The sequence below is a fragment of the Poromitra crassiceps genome (genome assembly GCF_964638095.1).
Source record: "Poromitra crassiceps genome assembly, chromosome: 10".
Lineage (NCBI taxonomy): Eukaryota > Metazoa > Chordata > Actinopteri > Beryciformes > Melamphaidae > Poromitra > Poromitra crassiceps.
Window position 1 is genome coordinate 22,327,639 of NC_139631.1, and position 19,489 is coordinate 22,347,127.

The following is a 19,489-nucleotide window of genomic DNA, read 5'->3' on the forward strand; positions in this document are numbered from 1 at the left end:
TTACAGACAGAAGACCACAGTATTACAGCCAACATAATGAGATGACATGTGGGGCCATTCATCAGGGCAAGGGCAAGCGTTATCTTTGCCCTTGCACTGGCTGTAAGATATGGCCCCGGGAGAAACCTAATCTTACTGTCTTCAAGGCATACTTAAAAGCATACCTGGATACACTAAAGTACTGCACAAACTCTAAAGCTGTGAAAACTAAAGCCTTGTCTATTGAATTTGATTTGTAACCTTATCTAGTCTCTCGTATGCTACAACATTATGAAAAGCATGTGGTTAATTTAGTCAGTCAACAGTTATATAAAACCAAAATATAGTAATTACAGGAGAATATGTTGTTAGGGACTCTCATGGGGAAAAGCTCAACTAGCTATTAAACTAGTACTAATTTGGTGATCCCTTGTGCCTTAAATGGGGTGAAGAGCATAAGATGAGAAGAAAACAATGTTGGTGGGGCATCATGCATGTTTGATGCCAGCTGTCACGATGCTGCCCGTTCACCCATTGGCTGGAGTGGACATGGACGGGCATTTGGGACGTCCAGAAGCAGGCAGGAGGTTTTCCCAGTATTCCCGACGAGACCTATAGGACAAGTTTGGTCGTTCAGTAGGTTGCAAACCAATTTATAATCTACGGAGATGTTACTGGAAGTGAATAAAATGTCAATTTTGGATGTGAGTCGCCTGAAATCCTGCTGTCTTCCTCTGTTAAAACGGCATGATTTTTAATGGCGTTTGGTTAAAGATTTGCTAAAGCTGTTTCACAGCATGATTATGCTGCTTTTACTCACTTGTTTTGCCTCCTTTGCAATGTTAATCATTACAAGTTTAGATTAGATTTTGATTGAACTTGTCTTAAACTATCTCATGCAGATTTAGCACACTACTTTGATCAGAGCGGGTTCATAGATGCGTTCCTTCCTGCTCTCTCACCTGGCTCTGATCCAGGGTTTGGTGTGCATTTCGAGAGCTGCACCCCAGAGTCCATGCTTCTCTGAAGCCGGTGGGAGGAAGCCTCTCTCTGTGGCCAGCTCCTCGGATATAGCTCTGATATGATAAGGCTCGAATCCACAGCAGCCGCCTATGTACCGAATTCCAGCATTGTAGGCCTCTCTGGCGTACTTCTGCATGTCCCAGCGGGTCATCGCTCTGGTCTCCAGTGCTAAAAGGACAAGAAGATATTTCAAGAGATACTAAACACTTTCCCCCCTTTTTTCTGCTGAAAATCAATATGGGAATTTAGTAGTGTTGTTGACTAATCCAGGCCAAAATCCTGACATTTAGTGTAAATCCGAGGAATTCTTCAAAAGAGTAATTAAATGTTTGGTGAAGTCTGACACCCAAAGATGAAAAGCAGGCATGTTGTTATAATCGTTCTTTTCATTAACCGTTACATAAGCTAAGCGGATTTATAATATTAGATCCACACTCACTTAGAGCTGCTCCTGTGTTATATGGGCAGGATCATCAAACTCCAGACACCTGCTTACTCACCTATAATTGCAGATGTTTATCCTTTAAGGTGGTGGTGTGCATATTTGATACCATGACCTGAGTTATGGGGACATCTTACACATAAATGAGCAAACCTACATAATGTATCTGTGTGTCTCTGTTTCATTTTCATCGGAGCAGAGGTTTTATCATTTTCCCTTTATTTTTATTACTGGGTCAATGTATAGGTGTGTGAAGGCTGATCCTCATGTATTCTGATTGCTCTATGTATTTATTATGATTGACTGACACCTGCAGTGTCTATTAGGCACCGTTGGCAGCCTGATTGCCTGACTGTGATTGGTTGCTGCGACACCCCATTGTGCCTATATATTACTGTTGTCTGCATTCAGAAATTACTTTTGCCAGATGAAGGTCTTGTTGTGACCGAAACGTTGCCAATAAAAGTCTGAAGTGAAGTCAGTGTGCGGGATTTTCCTCTCTCAACTCATCTGATGCTCCGACGCACCTGACGCACACGGTTTGTGCAGAGATCACCCCTCTTCTACATCGGAGCAGAGGTGACATGGCCGGATTTCTGAATTAGGTAATTAGGGCTGACTAATTGGTGAACACAAGTTCAGCACCATGGAGAGCTCCATTCGCTAGCTACTGATGGAGCACACGTGAGCGGAGTTGGAATCAGCCAGGGAAGTGGACTATGAAAGCCCCCTGGGGAGAGAGGGGAGAGGCTGCATGCCAACTCTGTGAGCGAGGCCTGACTAAAAGGCCAGTAATTGTGTGCTCCAACGGGTATCAGAACTAGTTTGAATCATTTCATTTGACAATATTCAGGCTTTTACTCTATTTTTAAGTGACATATTTGTTCTTCATTCTCTATAAAGGAAATATGTCCACAAATGGCTGACCAAAGGGGAACTCAGGCAGGCTGACGTATCCACCGTGGTTGCACTCAGGAGTGTGAAAGCCCAGCGGCTGGACCATGAGGTGGGTCTTCAGACCGGCCTGCTCCAGCCCCTCCTTCATCAGCTTCACCGTACGAACGCACGTCAGAGGGTCCAGGTGGCAGTTTATTCCAACTATGTCCGCTCCTGCGCACAACATACACACACACACACACACACACACACACACACACACACACATACACACACACACACACACACACACACACGCACGCAACCACGCACACACACACACACACACACACACACACACACACACACACACACACACACACACACACACACACACACACACACACACACACAGACACAATGTAATCAGCAGATACAACTACCATGTGATTAAATGAACTAAATGAACATGTAGTCATAGAAAGCCAATTTACCGGCCTTGGCCAGCCTGACAGCACACTCGCCAGGCGGGATTCCATGCATGTCTCCCTGAGGGGAAATGCAGAGTGTTGCCCCGACCGGTTTCCTGCTGGTCTTCAGTACCTCCACCGCCCACACCGCCTCTTCCACATGCTCAAAGAACTGCAGGAGACATGTGCATTCATTCAATACTTAAACCTTCACTTGGGACGGAAACCTGCAGACCACTTCCTCTTGGGGTGCCGCTCATACTCGTACCTCCACCATTAAGAAATCAATGTCCTTCTTGAGGAAGTCATCCAGCTGTTTCTTGAAGATGGCCTTTACGTCCGTCTCACTGTGGCTCGTCACATAGCAGGGGGTCTGGGACACGCCCCCCGCCACCAGCGCACCGCCCTCGTTGGCCACCTCTCTGGCCAGGTCACAGGCTGCCTCATTGATTTGGCTTCCCTGGATCACATGGGACACGTTTTTGTATCTCTGATCACACAAACTATGTTTTGTTACAAAATTAGATAAACATCTTAAAAATAATGAATAAATAAATAAGTAATCATAATAATAACAATAACAATAATGACACCCTCTCTCCCATACTACCACACTGACTCCTGGCATGAATATGGGTTCATATTGAAGACACACACACACACACACACACACATGCACACGCACACGCACACACACACACACACACACACACACACACACACACACACACACACACACACACACACACACACACACACACACACACACACACACACACACACATATTTCCTGATGAATTTCAGGTAACAGAAGTGTTATAGTTTGATACATTGAATGAAAGCCTTCATAACCCTAACTAACCCCTTCAACAACAAGGATGACAACTGACGGTGATGTTTTGGACATTGCCGCTCAGATCCAGCTTGTCCTCACTGCAGTAGAAGGTGAATGTCTGAATCACGTCAGCTCCGGCCCTCAGGAACTCCCTGTGGAGCTGTCGCACTGAGAGAGGGGGGAAGGGGGGAAGGGGGGGGGGGGGGGGGGGCGTGAGAGAGGGAGGGAGTGAGAGATGAGGTGGGTTAGAGCAGTGGTTCTCAAATGGGGGTCCCCCAGGGGTCGGTGGCACTTTGCCACTTTGAAAGGTTTTCAGGATTTTTTTTTTTTTTTTTTGCAAAAGCTTCATAGTTCAATGAAAATATGTTATGCTTTAAATCTAAACTGGTTCATGGATTACATTCTAATCTAACAATCTATCAATTTAAAAGTCAAGCACGTTACCGTGGAAACAATTAAGCTTAGCCCAAAATCACAAATCAGAATGAGGGGGTCCCCGGTATATTTTCTATCTTGTAAGGGGTCCTTGGCTGAAAAACATTTGGGAATCTCTGGGTTAGAGATTCCAGACAGATCTAAAACTCTCACTTATTAAGATCGCTCTTAACATTTCTGAGTGTTGTGTGTGTGTGTGTGTGTGTGTGTGTGTGTGTGTGCACACGCACTCGCTCATGTGTGTGTCTGTGTGTGTGTGTCTATGTGTGTTGTACCAGCTTCAGGGTGTTCCACAGCAGACTCGGGTGTCCAGTGTCCAGCCTTCACGTAGCCACGTCGCTCCAGCTGCATCACATAGCCTCCATCACCTACAACCACCTCTCCAGCATCCAGACGCTCCAAGATACCCTACACACACACACACACACACACACACACACACACACACACACACACACACACACACACACACACACACACACACACACACACACACACACACACACACACACACACACCACACACACACACACACACACATACACACACACACACACACACACACACACACACACACACACACACCATTGTAAATTGTAAAAAGAAGGCACACACGCTCAGACAGGCACATACATGTAGAAATGCATGTCCCTCCAGGTTAAAGGCATGCTAAGTGCAGCAGAGAGCAGTTGATGTTGTGCTTCAGTTGTACTTAAATAAATACTTTGTTAGTATTTAAACTATTTTTGCTTGTAGGCCACTTTTACTTTTACTCACTCACTACATTTCAAAATAAAAATCTATATTTTCTTCTAAACTGCATTTTCAGAACAACTTGTTGAAATCACATAATACAGTATATAGGTCATCGGTCAGTAGCCTTAAGTGTTTTGAATCTTTGTTTCTAGGTTAGACTGGACTTAGCAGACCTTCGAGTGTACCTGTGCGAGTTCACTCAGCAAGGACACAGATAAGATACTCTTATTTACTCGCTTGGCCTGCCTTCTCACTCAAAATGCGCTACTAAATATAGCCTAGCCTAGGGCACAAAAAGACTGGTTTTTCTGCTTTTTCCTTTATTGGCTTATGGAATTGGCAGTCTACTGTAAATAAAACTATGTAAACAAGTTCAAACCTCCCTTAATTGAACTGGACATTCTACCCCCCACTGATTGTCATCATGAGGGACATGAAGATCCATCTTGACCAGCGGTACTCAACCTTGCCCTAATGAGGAGCCACATTGACAAATAATATATTTGCAAGAGCCACGATCTAAAAACGTCCCTTTCCTCCCTGAAACCAGTTTGGTTCTATACAGCAGAAGAGGGAAGCGCTGCATGGATCTGATGGCTCATCCGACAGTCTTCTGATGAAGACCGTCTGGTCGAAACGTTAAATAAACTGACCTGGGAGCTGACAAATATCGGTGTGCGGACTCTATTTATTTTCTAAGTTCATCCGACAGGTGCTCATTAGTGGGGCAGGTAATAGTATTAGACAAACGGAATCCAGGAGGTCTTGCTTGATGTCAGTCCCCAGGTTTTGATGCAGACTACCATGGAAAAGGCACTCCGTCTTCAAGTAGAAATATATATTTTAATCGAGCATAGGCAAATATTAAGGCAAAAATGTGCCTATGCCTCGGGTTGAGTTGAGTTGAGAGATGGGTCAATGTCACTGCTTTGTTGTATAATGTGTCATGCTTGTTTTTCATTAACTTGACCGTCTCTCCTCAGTGACCCTTCATAACCCCCCGCCCCCCTCTTTCTTACCTTACCTTTTACCCTACTCTCCAATCTCCTTACTATCCCTTTCAATCTTGGCTGTTCCAGGCCAATGTGTCCTTGCGCCATGTTGCCTTTTATGTTCCTGTCTGTGTTTGTGTCCTGCTTAACTGTCATTTTGTTTTTAAATGCTGCCATATTGGCCAGGTCTTGCTCGAAAAAGAGATCATTGATCTCCAGTGACTACCTGGTAAAAATCAAGGTTAAATAAATAAATGATCTGGACAAACCCCAGCGGCTGACCTCCTTTCACTTGTGGCCCCACTTGACCTCAAACAGCTCCACACACAAAGTGGGCAATGCACATTCTCACCTGATGGACTGGGTAAAAAAGACAGAAAACTCTGTATCTGCCTCTATGCACATGCACTCTAACCTATGCATTGCTGGGTTTGTCACATTCACTATATAGAACAAAAATCCTTCATATCCTCTCAAGGTTTAAGATTCTTATTTGTGAGGATACAAGACACTAAAGCAAAAATGAGACAATAAATCAGAATTAACATGAGTTTTGTTCCAAAATGAGATATCCACCATCCATCTTTCTTTCTCTTTCTTTCTTTCTTTCTTTCTTTCTTTCTTTCTTTCTTTCTTTCTTTCTTTCTTTCTTTCTTTCTTTCTTTCTTTCTTTCTTTCTTAAATGACACCTACTCTCACATAAATGCTGGCGTTGGCACATTATGGGTTAGGCTACTATTGCAATTAGGAGTCATCTTAGAATGTGTTTAGTCAAGAATTCTGTACACAAACAAGTCTCAGGGCTACAAATGAGAGACAACATGCAAAGTTGCACGCATACACAAAAGCACCAAGACATGCCTGATTTTCAGTATCTTTCTTCCACATACCCTTCTCTTGCTCTCCATCGCAGACAACCTCTCAGACGCTTTGCCAAACAGGAATGGAGGGAGGAACTCACCCTACAATAAATCCCCATGAGAATAATGCGTGTGTGAGCTCCAATGGGATTCCAGCACTGTCTTGTTGATAGTTATGTAACCCGGCCCACTTGCATTTGCATTTGAAGATCAGCTGTGTTGTGATTTGTCTGGAGGCTGGCAATGTCCAGACTCCAGACATTCATTACATATTATTCTGTGCCAAAAGTGTTTAATCAGCATTAAATGTGTACAGTTACTGTACACAGGATATTTAAACTAGCCTACTCTATCCTACTGTACTGTACTGTACTGCATGGTTCTCTGTCTCTCCTTCATCATGTGATGGGCAGGGCCGTAGCTAGCTATGAGGACGGGGAGGTCCGGACCTCCCCTAATATTTCAGAGATTTTTTTAATATTTCAGAGATTTTTTTTTTTTTTTTTTTTAGCCTTTATTTAACCAGGTTTGTCCCATTGAGATCAAAGATATCTTTTACAAGAGAGACCTGGCCAAGAAACAGCAGCAACACAAAGTTACAACAAACAAACACATAAACACATACAATTGAAAAACATTAAAATGATAAAAAAAAACATTTGCATACAGACAGCCTGTTCTCAAGAGATTTTACCATAGCCTTAAAACCATTTAAGGTTACTAAGCTATTAAGTTTAAGATCAGACTGCAGACTGTTCCATGCGGTGGGTGCAGAGAACCTAAAAGCTTTCTTCCCCAATTCAGTTCGGACTTTGGGAACAGAAAATTGTAGAGTGTCCTGAGAACGAAGATTGTAAAAAAATAAAACAATCTGCATGGAAAACAGGAAAAGCATGAAAAACACGGGATCGCTTTTATTTTGAAACGAAAGGCAGGTCAGGCAGGAAGTCATCTGACGCCGCGTCCGCGGTAACTTGATTCTGAGAGAGCAGCAGCATGGTGGTGAGTGGGCGAGATAATTGAAGGTGAGCGAGCTGCGAGACAGTGAGCGAGCTGCGAGACAGTGAGCGAGTGAACGACAGACAGTGAGTGACACACACTGACAGATTTTTTAGCAACAACCAAGAAAGTAAGTGTCTAGTCTGTCTAAGTAACTTTGTGTGTTGTGTACGGCTTGGGTTGTGTACCTGTGTTTGTAGGTGTCATTTTGATATGAATTTGGCTAAAACAGTTTGTGTTTGTTAGTTACAATTATGTTGACAGGAGAGCTGAGCAGGTGGTGACATGAAAGAGAATATACTGAATAATGACATCACAACAGTATAATCCTAATGTTGATTTAAAATTATATATTACTCTAAATATGGCTTAAAAAGGGGGGAAAAAAACCTCAATTTTTTTTCAGTGACCTATGCCCCCCAGCAGCTCAATACCCTACATGGAGTGCAACTAGAGTGGTTTGCTTTACCACACATGGTAAAAACATATGCCCTTTAAAATCTGTTGAGGTATGCACCATATGATATCAAACATGATTGAAGTAGACAATAAGAAGATAAATATTTACTTACTTACTCATCCTCTACATGCTACCACTTGGACAGATCCTGTCTCCACCCTGACTCCACCCTCACCACCTGCCTTTCTGATGTAAGATAATAGATCAGAGATGTAGATAGAGAGACAGATAGAGATGTATGATAAAAACACACTGTACAATAAATAGAATATACATTAAATGTAGCATATTTTAAATTGTAATCGGTTCTAGTAATCAAAAGTTTTACTGAATGTAATCTTGATTACACATTTTTGTCTAACTGATTTACAGCCTTTTTTAAATCCTGATTACAGTAACCACAGAACATGTAATCCATAGCGCAAACACACGCGCGCGCACACACGCGCGCGCACACACACACACACACACACACACACACACACACACACACACACACACACACACACACACACACACACACACACACACACACACACACACACACACACACACACACACACACGCACACACACCAATTGTGATCGCTATTGGCCTGAAGGGGGCGCTGCATTTTCGGTATGGGACAACATGACCATTGTGGGCTACTCTTGCTCACTTGCTCTTGGCTTCTTTTATGATGTCACTTCCTGGCGGGAGTTTGTATCAGACAGCCGTGTTTACTTGTATCACTGCTGCTGCTGCTGTCTGTCTGTCTGTCTCGTCTAACCTAAACAAGGTAAGATAATGTGTCCCACGGGTCCCACGCCTGTTCGTCTGTGTGACAGAATGCTTAGTTTGGCTGTTCTCATCTTCTTGATAGGGTTTTTGGAAATTATCCAAGTTGAATGTCGTCTGGCTAGATTACAGACAGTGCACAAGAAGTTATATTTCACACTGGTTAACGAGACTGGTAGGAAAATAATAACAGGTGATTGTAAGCAATTAACGGTTGATTACAATCAAATGACACAAGGCCAGCTGTGTATAAATGCATAGTGGGAATACTAGTATTCAATGAAATGGTTCGTGTGCATTATTTCTGTTAACAGTGTTCCCTCTGGTTTTTACCATTACCAAATAATCTCAATTAACTGTAACATTACTTTTAGTGCTATTTTATTCACTCTTATCACCCTCTTTATTTATTTAGCACATTATACATCTAGTGTATTAATGTTGAACAGACTGCTGCACCATGACCTTTATGGTTGATCTTATTCTAGCCTGTGATGAGCTCTGCTTAGGTTGTAACATGGCAGTGGAGACAATGGGCTACATGCACAACTATGCAGTCACACTACATACATACATACTACATACACACTACAGTCACAACAATGATCAGGCACACCTGATTAATCAGTTCATCCAATAGTGGATGATCCAATAGTTCATCCAATTACTATAGTAATAAAGAAGCTGTACTAATTTCAGGAAGTAAAGACGTTGTGCATGCAGCCAATTGGCTGTAGTAAGAACTGTAATTTAGTCAGTGCAGGTAAACTATGCTAAATTAATTGGTCTAATGTTTTTTCTCCTGGATTGCTCCAAGCTGATGTGAAGCAGCCTCACTAGTCTTGGGTTTTGGGGTATGTGGTTGTGTCCCATCAGACTGGACATGGAGCCATCTGATGACGGGGGATACGTCAGCCATAGCATGGAGGAGCTGAAAAATCGTCCAGCTCCTGAGGACTCCAGCGGAGAAGGCTTCTCACTCACAGAAGCGCTGAGGTTCTCGTCTCACACCTGCATGCCATGAACCTGTTTATTATCTCATCTAATGGTGTCATGCTCATAACAGTGAAAACCTGTCTCTCTGGCACAACTGGAAGAGACAGTTGAATAGAAACATTTAAAACTGGAAATTTATTTTTTCTTTTCAGACTAAAAGAAAGGATGTCCAACCAGTGCTTTGAGATGGCAGTCCACCTCCGTGCAGGTACATAATTACTTGCATCCATAAATGCATTCCCTCACTGTTTTTGTACAAGGAAGTACAACTTTATAATCAATGTCAAATTTCCTGTAACAGGAAAAAGCAAACAACCATGCGGCGAAGCTGAACGAGACTTGTGAGTGGTAAAATGGCTTAACAGTATTCTAAAATAGTAATTAATTATATAGTTAATTTATTATTCACACTGTTAACAACACCCCCACTTTTTATGTCACAGACCTGATTATATCAGTGCGTTGGAAGAAGCAAAGATGGATAGTTGCATCAACACAATGGTTCTGCACAGGTAGATATTCTCTTTAACTTTCTAACCTTCAGTATAGAAGCATTGAACATTGATTTGGTGACGGTCACATCTGTGTTTGACTTGCAGAATCCAGATGTGGCACACTATCAAAGAAAAACTGGAACAGAATGATCCAGATTCAGAGTAAGTCAACTCCCAGTACATTGAAACAACTCTCATGCATGTGTTTAGTTAAAAAGTGTTCATTTTTAACATATAAATGAAATGGGTTATCCTGATCACATCACTGATGACATCTGGCTGCCGGCCACTGATGTCAATTGTCCTCAGGGTTGTGAGTCAGTCAGTCAGCTTCAGACAGAGCCAGATTTAGGTCGGCTGCCTGGCAAACTAGTTGTTAGAGAAAATTATATCCGACTCACAGACTATAGTTCAGTGTTCAGTATCCCCCCCCCCGCTTAAAGCATTGTTATTCTTTTAAATACATACACGCATATGTATCCTCATACACATACTGTACTCTCCTCAACATTCACACACATTTAGTCTCACATGACCTCACAGAAATCCTAATCTATCATGCGTCATTGTGCTAGTCGTGGCTTCTTTTTCTCTCATGAGACCTTACATCATATTAAATATGTTCAAGTAAGCTGAAGACTCAAGAACTCTTACTTTAATTTATTCTACAACACTAGTATGTCAGGCAGCAATTTGTGACAGACACTGATGGTGAGTGATGTCACTTGAGTAATTGTGATGTCATCAGTGAGTGATGTCATCAGTGATGTCACTCGAGCATTTTGAGGGTTGTGAGTCTGCTTCCGACCTTCAGACAGATGTAGTAGGCTTGCAGCCAGCTGCCTCGCAAAAAAAATCATTAACGTATACGGTAATTACTGTAATCAGATTCCACAAGTTTCCAAAGATATACGCTTGTTGTAAGCACCACAACAGGAATACCACAATGTAAATACTGTTTTATGTTGATCTTGTTTTTATTTATTTATTTGACAGTGCACTGAAAGCAGTGACCGATCGCTGCTTGGCCCTTTGTTCTCGTATAAAACAGCTTCAAAAAGTAAGCAGCCTCATCTATTATGTGCTAATTGGATCAGTGTTTCTCTGCATTGATAACTAATTGATTCATGTTTATTGAATTGTTTCAGACCTTTGTCTTGATGTGAAATAATTTAACAGGGTGTTTCTGCTGTATCGAATAGACCGTCTTTTCCAAGGATGCAGATTTTATTTGTTGCCTGTTTGCATTTATTGATTTGTGGGTGTGGGGCGGGGTGATTTTTATGACAGATGGTTAATGCCTCTGTAAGGTTGACTGCTTATTAACAAAAAGAGTGAATTAAAAAAATATAATAGAAATACAGTTTAGTTCCATTCCTGATTCCCTCTTGTCTACAGGAATCAAGAGAACTTGAGGATGAAATTACAGAGACATGGAAGAAGAAGCTTGGTATGTCACCACCATTTTATGGTTTATGATCCCCAAAAAAAGTATTTCTCAGCTGGAAAGAAGGCACTATAAAAAAAGTTGATCAGAGGATGGAAAGAAGGCACTATAAAAAAAAGTTGATCAGAGGAGAGAACTCAAAAGACAGATAATGGGTTTTTACCATTACTCAACATGTTAACATTTTTGTTCTTACTTTATTTATTTCTTCTGTAGAGGTGAAGCGGCTCATGCAAGAAAATATGAAAGAGATTGACAAGTACCAGAAAGGCCACCCGGATATCCCGGCTGTCCTCGAGAAAGGCCAGGCTCAACTGGAGCAATACAAGAAGATTGTCATTATGACACAGGGTGTCCTGAGGGTAAATGATGCAGGAGTCTGACAGAGCTTACAACGATCTAATGCACATTGTTACATTAGCAGCTGGTGTATTGATGTTGTGTTTCCACAGGGCGTCTTCTTGGCTTCTAAACTCCACTGGTTGGACGATTTTCCTGAAGTTGCCATGACTCTGGAGGAGCTTCCCAACTTGGACTAGAGAAGAAATTGGCTAATCTCATATTTATGTGTAGCGTGTATAATCATATCAATAAAACCAATTAACTTTTTCTGTGATTTATCTGTAGGTCATACGGGTGTATTTTGCTTTGAATGCCACTAGAGGGCGATGCAGGACATTTGAAGGATCTTGTGCCCAAATTGCACATGAAACTACGAAGAAGAGTTACTCTGGTTTGGTTAGCACGTGTGTACCTTTACCTTAGTCAGGAATAGTTTGTATTGTATACGTATTATTTTGTTTAGTAAATCGGAGTAACAAGTAAAAATGCCGAAGATTAGGGCGGAGAAGAAAACTAGACAGCACCAAGAAGTGAAAAACCAAGGTTTGTGTCTTGAAGTCTGCCAGCTGTGCTAGCTTACCGTTAGCTTGCTAACAACATTGCTGTTGCCTGCTGGAAGAGTTGGGTTTTAACGTCATATTTTGTTGTCTGATTTAGTTTTTTTCTTTTTCTTCTATTCGTTCATCTTTGAATGTTACACTTGTTTGACTCCTACGTTGGAATGAATATCTGGTGTGATATGTGCTTGTAGCCTATGTGTAAGATACTTTTTGTTAATAAAAAACTTCGTCACCACCACATTTATTTATTTAGCGTTAGTCTTTTCACCACCACACCCCTTGTCTAGACGCTAGACCACATTGGTTGCGGCACTTGATAAAAAAACACGCTGTCGGTCACTTCAGATGACAGGTTTGTTTGGGTATGCAATAACGCGGTGCTTCTGGTGTTGAGGACTATTAGGGCCATAGACCCCCCCCCCTTCATTTGATCCCTCAAGGTCTAAATCTGAGATTGAGAATATTTTGTATATTGTTAGTTCTTTTTTGTCCTGTCCAGAATTCCATGGCTATCTGTATTGTAGAACAGTAAAACTATGATCAAGACAGCCCTTCTATTGTGTGTTGACTTCTTGTGTGAAACAATTGTGAAGTTTAACAATTCATCAATTTCCTGTGGAACCCCTTCAAGGACCCTCGGTGGTCCCCAGACCCCACATTGAGAATGAGAACCACTGGAAAGTGCATAGCTACATGTATATCTGGGTGTCCTTTACATTAACAAGTTTCAGAGCCCCTGATGTGAGAAACTTAACCAGCTGTTTCATTACTGAATGTGTCTAAATCCATGTTTGTGTCACAGGTATAATGTTCAACACTGGCATTGGCCAGCACATCTTGAAGAATCCCTTGATTGTCAATGGAATCATTGAGAAGGTAGGCTGACTAGTGCTCTCCACTACTGAGCTGCCAGGCTCAAGTTGATTTTTGATGCAGATTTTGAGAAGACGATTGCTTGCACCGTTTGCAGCTCTGTCAAATTTATTCCTAAAGCCTGATTGTGACTGAACTGAAATTTGTGGCATGTTTGCAGGCTGCCCTGAGGCCGACCGATGTGGTTCTGGAGGTGGGACCTGGTACTGGTAACATGACCGTGAAACTGCTGGAGAAAGCCAAGAAGGTGAGAGCATTGAGATAGGAGAAAGCCAAGAAGGTGAGAGCATTGGGATAGTGATAGTGTAGGAGGAGGGTAAACTGTGACATGACGTTGTGAAAATTAGCCAGATGAAAGGCAGTCTTCCCTCTGAAATGTCTCTTCCATGTTCCTTTGGGAGATGAGGGTGAGTTCTGTTCTGCCCACACTATGGAGGAGGTGGTTCTGTATGAGAGTCTTGGTCAGGAGAAAAAGAAATCTCTAGGTTCTTCAATCTCGGGTGCTTGCTGGGTGTCCTCTTCTTGCTCCGTGGACAAAGTGCTGATAAACCACTGTGCCTTTTCCAGCAGATAATCTGTGATGTCTTAGTTGTGGGTATAGTAGGCTCTTTCACACCGGCCTTGAAAGCCGAAAAATGCACGGAAAATAGGATTAGCGCCTCCGATGTGAAAGTCGTGAATGCGCTTTGGTGGACAATTGTTTTACGCCTTTTGTCCCGCGACGGGAGGTAGTAACAGCGCCGGGTTACCTGGCAACCTGCCTCCATTTGAAAGGTCGTCGCAGCGAGCCGGAAAAGGTGCGAATGGTCTGCTCATTCATAAAAAAAATTACAGGGGAAATCACCTCATGTATCAAGAAAGTGCAGGAGTGAAAGTAAAAAAAGTAGCCTATACAATCATGACTGCAGGGGCGCCAGGAGGAATGCTCCGTGCGATTAGGCTTTATGCTCAAACGATGTTGACATTAGTAGGAAGGCTACAATTAACGGATATAATAATAAGCTTCAGAGGGCTATAGCTGTCTGTGGCGAGTTGGTCTGAGGTTATTCCCTCTCGAAATCAGCTCTGTGCATTCCCTTACAAAAACTACTAACGTTAAGTAGTCATGTGCATTTATAGCCTATACTATTCCCCCGACGAACATTATGCAGACTGCAGCTGTTTGATATGCGGGCGGTCGTGTATCGTTCCAATTTTAGTAGGACACCATATCGATCTGCCCGCCCACCATGCGAGTGCACTATCCTCCCTGCTCAGCGGACTAGGAGGGAAGTCTTGTTGAATTAATTTGTTCATCCTACAGTAGCCTAGGCTACACTAACCTATGAAAATATTAATTTGGGCTAGGAGGAGCAGGAAATCCCTCCGCTCGCCTTTCAATCCGGGAGCAGGGGATTTCACCTGAAAGTACACAGCAGCACGGTAATGTGGCCGTGCTGCTTGGCTCTGTGTGAAAGCAATTTCTGTGGCGAGGCGGCTGGCTTTACGGGACTCCTAAAGGGCAATTTTTGCGCGATCTGTGTATGAAAGAGCCTAGTGACCACACTTGGTGTGGTGGAGCCAGTGGAGCTTGGCATCTGTGACCCGTGGGTGTCATGATTCAAGTGTCCTGTAGTGAATGGTTGTGGTGAAGAATGCTTTTTCCCATTTAGGTTCTCCTGTTATTTGTAGCCAATTATTATCTTTGCCTTTCTTGTGTTCACAGCAGTGATACAAGGTTTTATTTCCAGCGTAAGCGTTATGTTCTAACAGTAATTGTTATTATTTTAGGTGGTGGCCTGTGAGTTAGACTGCAGATTGGTGGCTGAACTTCAGAAAAGAGTACAGTGCACGTGAGTGGCGTCATTTTTTTGTAAGGTGAAACTTGAATGATTTTCTGTGGAGAAATGTGTTTTCAGTCCATTTTCCTGGTTAAATAAGAGGTACAAATGTGTTGTAATGGAGGGATTTTTGTCTTCCAACAGACCCATGCAGACCAAACTGGAGGTATTAGTAGGAGATGTACTAAAAACAGATCTGCCTTTCTTTGATGTCTGTGTGGCTAATTTACCTTACCAGGTAAAGCTATATCTCCTGGACACTGCACAGATTTAATATTGATCATTGGATGTATAGAATATTATTTCTCAAACCAAACATTGTTTTTATTGTGCAGATTTCATCACCATTTGTCTTCAAGCTACTGCTACATCGACCTTTCTTCCGGTAAGAGACATACTGAGGCTGAAAGAAGTTCTTCTCGTGTCCACATCGTGCAGTTTGCAGCTGTTCTGTAGCATCTCATGTCTTCCTTTTGTCCAGGTGTGCCGTGCTGATGTTCCAGAGGGAGTTTGCCATGCGGTTGGTCGCCAAACCCGGAGACAAGCTGTACTGCAGACTGTCCATCAACACACAGCTACTGGCCCGTGTAGACCATCTCATGAAGGTCAGAGTGTGGTATCTTTGTTTAAGGTTTCTGTTTTGCTAAGAGTAAATTGTGCTGACACGACTGCATGTCTCAGTAATGATGTTCTCCCTTTGCACAGGTAGGGAAGAATAATTTCCGTCCTCCTCCTAAAGTGGAGTCAAGCGTTGTGAGGATAGAACCTAAAAACCCTCCTCCTCCTATCAACTTCCAGGTGAGGTTTGATTCCTGGGATGGGAAACGATAAGTCATGTTTGCAGGAGACTGTACAGTAGACGATGAAAGGAGATGCTTAACTCATTGAGTGCCATGGACGAGTATGTTCGTCATTTCGTTTAGTAACGTAGAGTGCCAAGGACGAGTATGTTCGTCAATTGCGTTTTTTGACGGTGGGACGTGGATCAAAGGCTCAGGCATCTCCTGTACAAATATGGGAGCTATTGAAGGTGTATAACCTATTTTACGGACTCATTAGGTGGCGACAGTGCTCTCCAGATTACAGAAAGGTCCGGAAAACAGGAGGAAAAAGCCGTGATCAAAGAGAAACCGATGCATGCTGCAGCCAGAGCCATATAGATTGCTCTGTCTGCAGCTGATGGCTGCAAACAGCAGTCAATCCGCTCCCACAACTGAGCCCCCCCTCTGCCTCTGTCTGTCTGTCTGCATAGTTTATCCACACGATTAGCCGCCAGAAAGGCAGCACCCGACGCCGAAGGGCCAAACCTTTCCCTGCAGTCCGGTTTGGCATTTCCGTATCGCGCTGGGAACAAAAACGGAGCGCTCCGAAACTAGAGTGGGTGCGTGTTGGCTGTGTGTTTAGTGTGGGGAGGAGTTTGCAGCGGAGGGGGGGAGAGGGGGGGAGAGGGGGGTGGGGCACGCAGGGCATCACACAACTACACCACGTCACTACATCAGAAAATATTATCTTCAGACTCAGTGAATGTGCTTGAAATGCTTCATTTCACAAAAGGCGGAATATCTCAGCTAATAATTTGAAACGCCTGTATTTGCTCAAAACGACCTATCTTCTCCGGCTCATAACTAAAGAACGGAAAATGGTATCAATAAACTTTTTTTGCTGATGATACAATAGAGCCAGCTCGTTCTTTGTGCGTGTTCGGTGTTTACATAGTAATATCACACAATATTCTGTGGGCCTCGAGAAATCACTGAAAACGCTCTGAAAACTCTGGCACTGGGAGCGTCCGTTCTCCAAAAGTGGCTGGCACTCAATGAGTTAACTGTAGATACAGTATGCTGTCTTAACATTGTGTTTATTTTTTCTTCCAACAGGAGTGGGACGGCCTGGTCAGAATTGCCTTTGTGAGGAAAAACAAAACACTCAACGCAGGGTTCAAGTAAGTACCTGTCTGCCAGGGGTGCAGTGCTGCAGCGCACCAGAATGGCGCTCCGCCACATTTTTTCCCTCTAAGTGAGGAAATAGAATATTTGCAGTTTGCATAATCCGGTTGAACACACATTTTATTAAGCACTTGAAGAGCTATTCACTGCTAAAACATAATATGTTTGCTCATGCTCTTGCATGACATAATGCAAGAGAGCCAATAAAAACAAATTAGATGGTCAAAGTAGTCACCGACAGAGACACCGCCATGTCTGCAGTCGTTTCACCAGCTGGAGCGCTCTGTCTCTCTGGGACTCTCGGTGCTTCTGGCCAGTGGGAGGCTCCCTCTGTCTTCTCCCTGAGCTTCTCTCTCTCGATGTTCCCCGGTCGGCACGGCTCTACCGGGTCACTAGTGCCTTCTCCTTGGCCTTGTCTGGTGTTTCTAACTCGGTGGATGCACCAGGCTGTGGCTCTCTACTCTGCCCGCAGGGTGAACTGTGAAGTGCAGGGGGGAACAAATGAGCTGCAGCCCCGGTAGCTTCTCACATCACATGGTGAAAATGTCAAACGTTATATTGTGTCCAACGAGTCAAACCCCTGGGCCCTTTCCCACTGGATCCAACCAATGACAACCGCTGCTTGTTTGTTATTTATATGACTAACAATCAACCTACACACTTGTGTTTTGTGTTTGTAAAGTCTATGCGCAGATATGAATGTTGTCTATGTGCCGGTGCACCGTCTCCAATAATGTTTTCATATTCATATCATCATGTTGAGACTCAACATGAAACTATCCATAAAGTGAGTATAACATTTGATCATGTGGTCACCTATAGTTTGACTAATGTATGTAAACTTGCCACTGTGGTTACATAACCTTCCAAGCGAGCCACAACTTAACCGTGCACGTGTCATGGGTGCACTCGGATACCTAAACAAACAGCACTCCACCCCTGCTGTCTGCCACAATAACTGCCACCCTAAACCAAATCTATCTTAATCAGTGGAGCAGAGATGCAAGGTCATGGAGAGTGAAAAAGGTGACCGATACCAGGGCAGACATAAAGAAATCCTCCTATTTTGGAATGAAAAAGGTAACCATCACCTAAAGGTGACTAGTTTGCATCTCTGATGGCATGTGTGGAAAAGGGGAAATAACTGTTTACTTTTGGATTTGCAGGTCTACTGCGGTCGAGCAGCTGTTGGAAAAAAACTACAGAGTTCACTGCTCTGTTCACAGTCTGGTGAGTTGGCAGCCTGCTGTTGCTTAGCTGTACCGCTCACTTTGGTCTTTGTTCATGAGTGATTTTTATCACTCGTCTTTGTGTCCTGTCATTTTCAAGTTCACTCATTCTCGCATTCTGTCCCACAGGAAATCCCAGCAGACTTCAGCATCACCAAGAAGATTGAGAGCGTTCTGCAGAAGGTGGATTTCAGTGAGAAGAGGGCCAGGTCCATGGACATTGATGACTTCATGGTGTAAGTATCAAACACTGCCAATTGTTGTCTTGTATGAGTCTCCCACCTTTGTTATCCAAATACTTAACTGTGTATACTGGTCAGATAACGGGTAATTTATTAATCTGAGATTTTTTTTCTCCCCCATCTACAGTCTGCTCCATGCATTCAACTCTGATGGGATCCATTTCTGTTAAAATGGCCGAAGGCCAGTTTACTGACTCATATCCTGAATGGAGTCCTGTCCTTATAAGAGGGGAGGTGGCGTTATTTGTTGGATGAGTGGAAAGGAATAGGTTGCTTCACGGACCTTTTCCCTTCCTCGGTTCCTCCTGTGGACTCGTTTGTTGGTGCCTTGCTTGGAAGAATTAAATCTCAAATGTCGAAACACTTTGATGAAATGTACAAGGGGTGATGTGTATAAAGAGCTCATATTGAGATTCTTAAGTATGCTACATTATCTTTATGTTCACCGTAGCTGGGAATACTTGTCACAAGTTGACATGCTTTTCTACCTGTCTTGGCAGAGGTATTTACTTTAAACATGGCAAATAGAAGCTGTATAAGACATTGGTTGTGGAGTGATTATCAATGATTGTGACAACTCATTGAAAATAAATCTAATATTGAATGAAATTGTTTGAATTTATAGGTGTATTAAGA

The 19,489-nt window shown here is 43.0% G+C and overlaps 3 protein-coding genes across 3 annotated transcripts; 2 read left to right on the forward strand and 1 right to left on the reverse strand.

Moving 5' to 3' along the window:
- Positions 1-506: 506 nt before the first annotated feature.
- Positions 507-6,733, reverse strand: LOC310784320 (betaine--homocysteine S-methyltransferase 1-like; the record flags this gene model as incomplete). The annotated part of the gene is made up of 8 exons (XM_083645337.1): positions 6,699-6,733; positions 4,336-4,468; positions 3,681-3,793; positions 3,059-3,250; positions 2,815-2,962; positions 2,372-2,554; positions 942-1,170; positions 507-591 (listed from the first exon to the last, which is right to left on the reverse strand). Exons 1-8 carry the CDS (start codon positions 6,714-6,716, stop codon positions 507-509), a joined length of 1,101 nt encoding a protein of 366 aa, XP_083501463.1. The 5' UTR covers positions 6,717-6,733.
- A 2,141-nt stretch (positions 6,734-8,874) lies between these two features.
- cenph (centromere protein H) lies at positions 8,875-12,423 on the forward strand. The gene is made up of 10 exons (XM_083645040.1): positions 8,875-8,905; positions 9,781-9,900; positions 10,053-10,108; positions 10,202-10,241; positions 10,344-10,412; positions 10,500-10,556; positions 11,391-11,454; positions 11,793-11,844; positions 12,058-12,203; positions 12,294-12,423. Exons 2-10 carry the CDS (start codon positions 9,788-9,790, stop codon positions 12,378-12,380), a joined length of 684 nt encoding a protein of 227 aa, XP_083501166.1. The 5' UTR covers positions 8,875-8,905; positions 9,781-9,787; the 3' UTR covers positions 12,381-12,423.
- On the forward strand, positions 12,422-19,477 carry dimt1l (DIM1 dimethyladenosine transferase 1-like). Its single transcript, XM_083645038.1, has 12 exons — positions 12,422-12,726; positions 13,546-13,619; positions 13,777-13,863; positions 15,387-15,448; positions 15,581-15,674; positions 15,772-15,821; positions 15,918-16,041; positions 16,142-16,234; positions 17,314-17,378; positions 18,549-18,612; positions 18,741-18,847; positions 18,981-19,477. Exons 1-12 carry the CDS (start codon positions 12,669-12,671, stop codon positions 19,021-19,023), a joined length of 921 nt encoding a protein of 306 aa, XP_083501164.1. The 5' UTR covers positions 12,422-12,668; the 3' UTR covers positions 19,024-19,477.
- Positions 19,478-19,489: the final 12 nt, after the last annotated feature.

Excerpts from the sequence above, each read along its gene's own strand:
- dimt1l (XM_083645038.1), top strand. The coding sequence starts at position 12,669 with ATGCCGAAGATTAGGGCGGAGAAGAAAACTAGACAGCACCAAGAAGTG. Across the intron at positions 12,727-13,545 it reads CCAAGAAGTGAAAAACCAAG|GTATAATGTTCAACACTGGC; the intron begins GTTTGTGTCTTG and ends TTTGTGTCACAG. Across the intron at positions 15,449-15,580 it reads CAGAAAAGAGTACAGTGCAC|ACCCATGCAGACCAAACTGG; the intron begins GTGAGTGGCGTC and ends GTCTTCCAACAG.
- cenph (XM_083645040.1), top strand. The coding sequence starts at position 9,788 with ATGGAGCCATCTGATGACGGGGGATACGTCAGCCATAGCATGGAGGAG. Across the intron at positions 9,901-10,052 it reads TCACTCACAGAAGCGCTGAG|ACTAAAAGAAAGGATGTCCA; the intron begins GTTCTCGTCTCA and ends TTTTCTTTTCAG. Across the intron at positions 10,242-10,343 it reads GGCGAAGCTGAACGAGACTT|ACCTGATTATATCAGTGCGT; the intron begins GTGAGTGGTAAA and ends TTTATGTCACAG.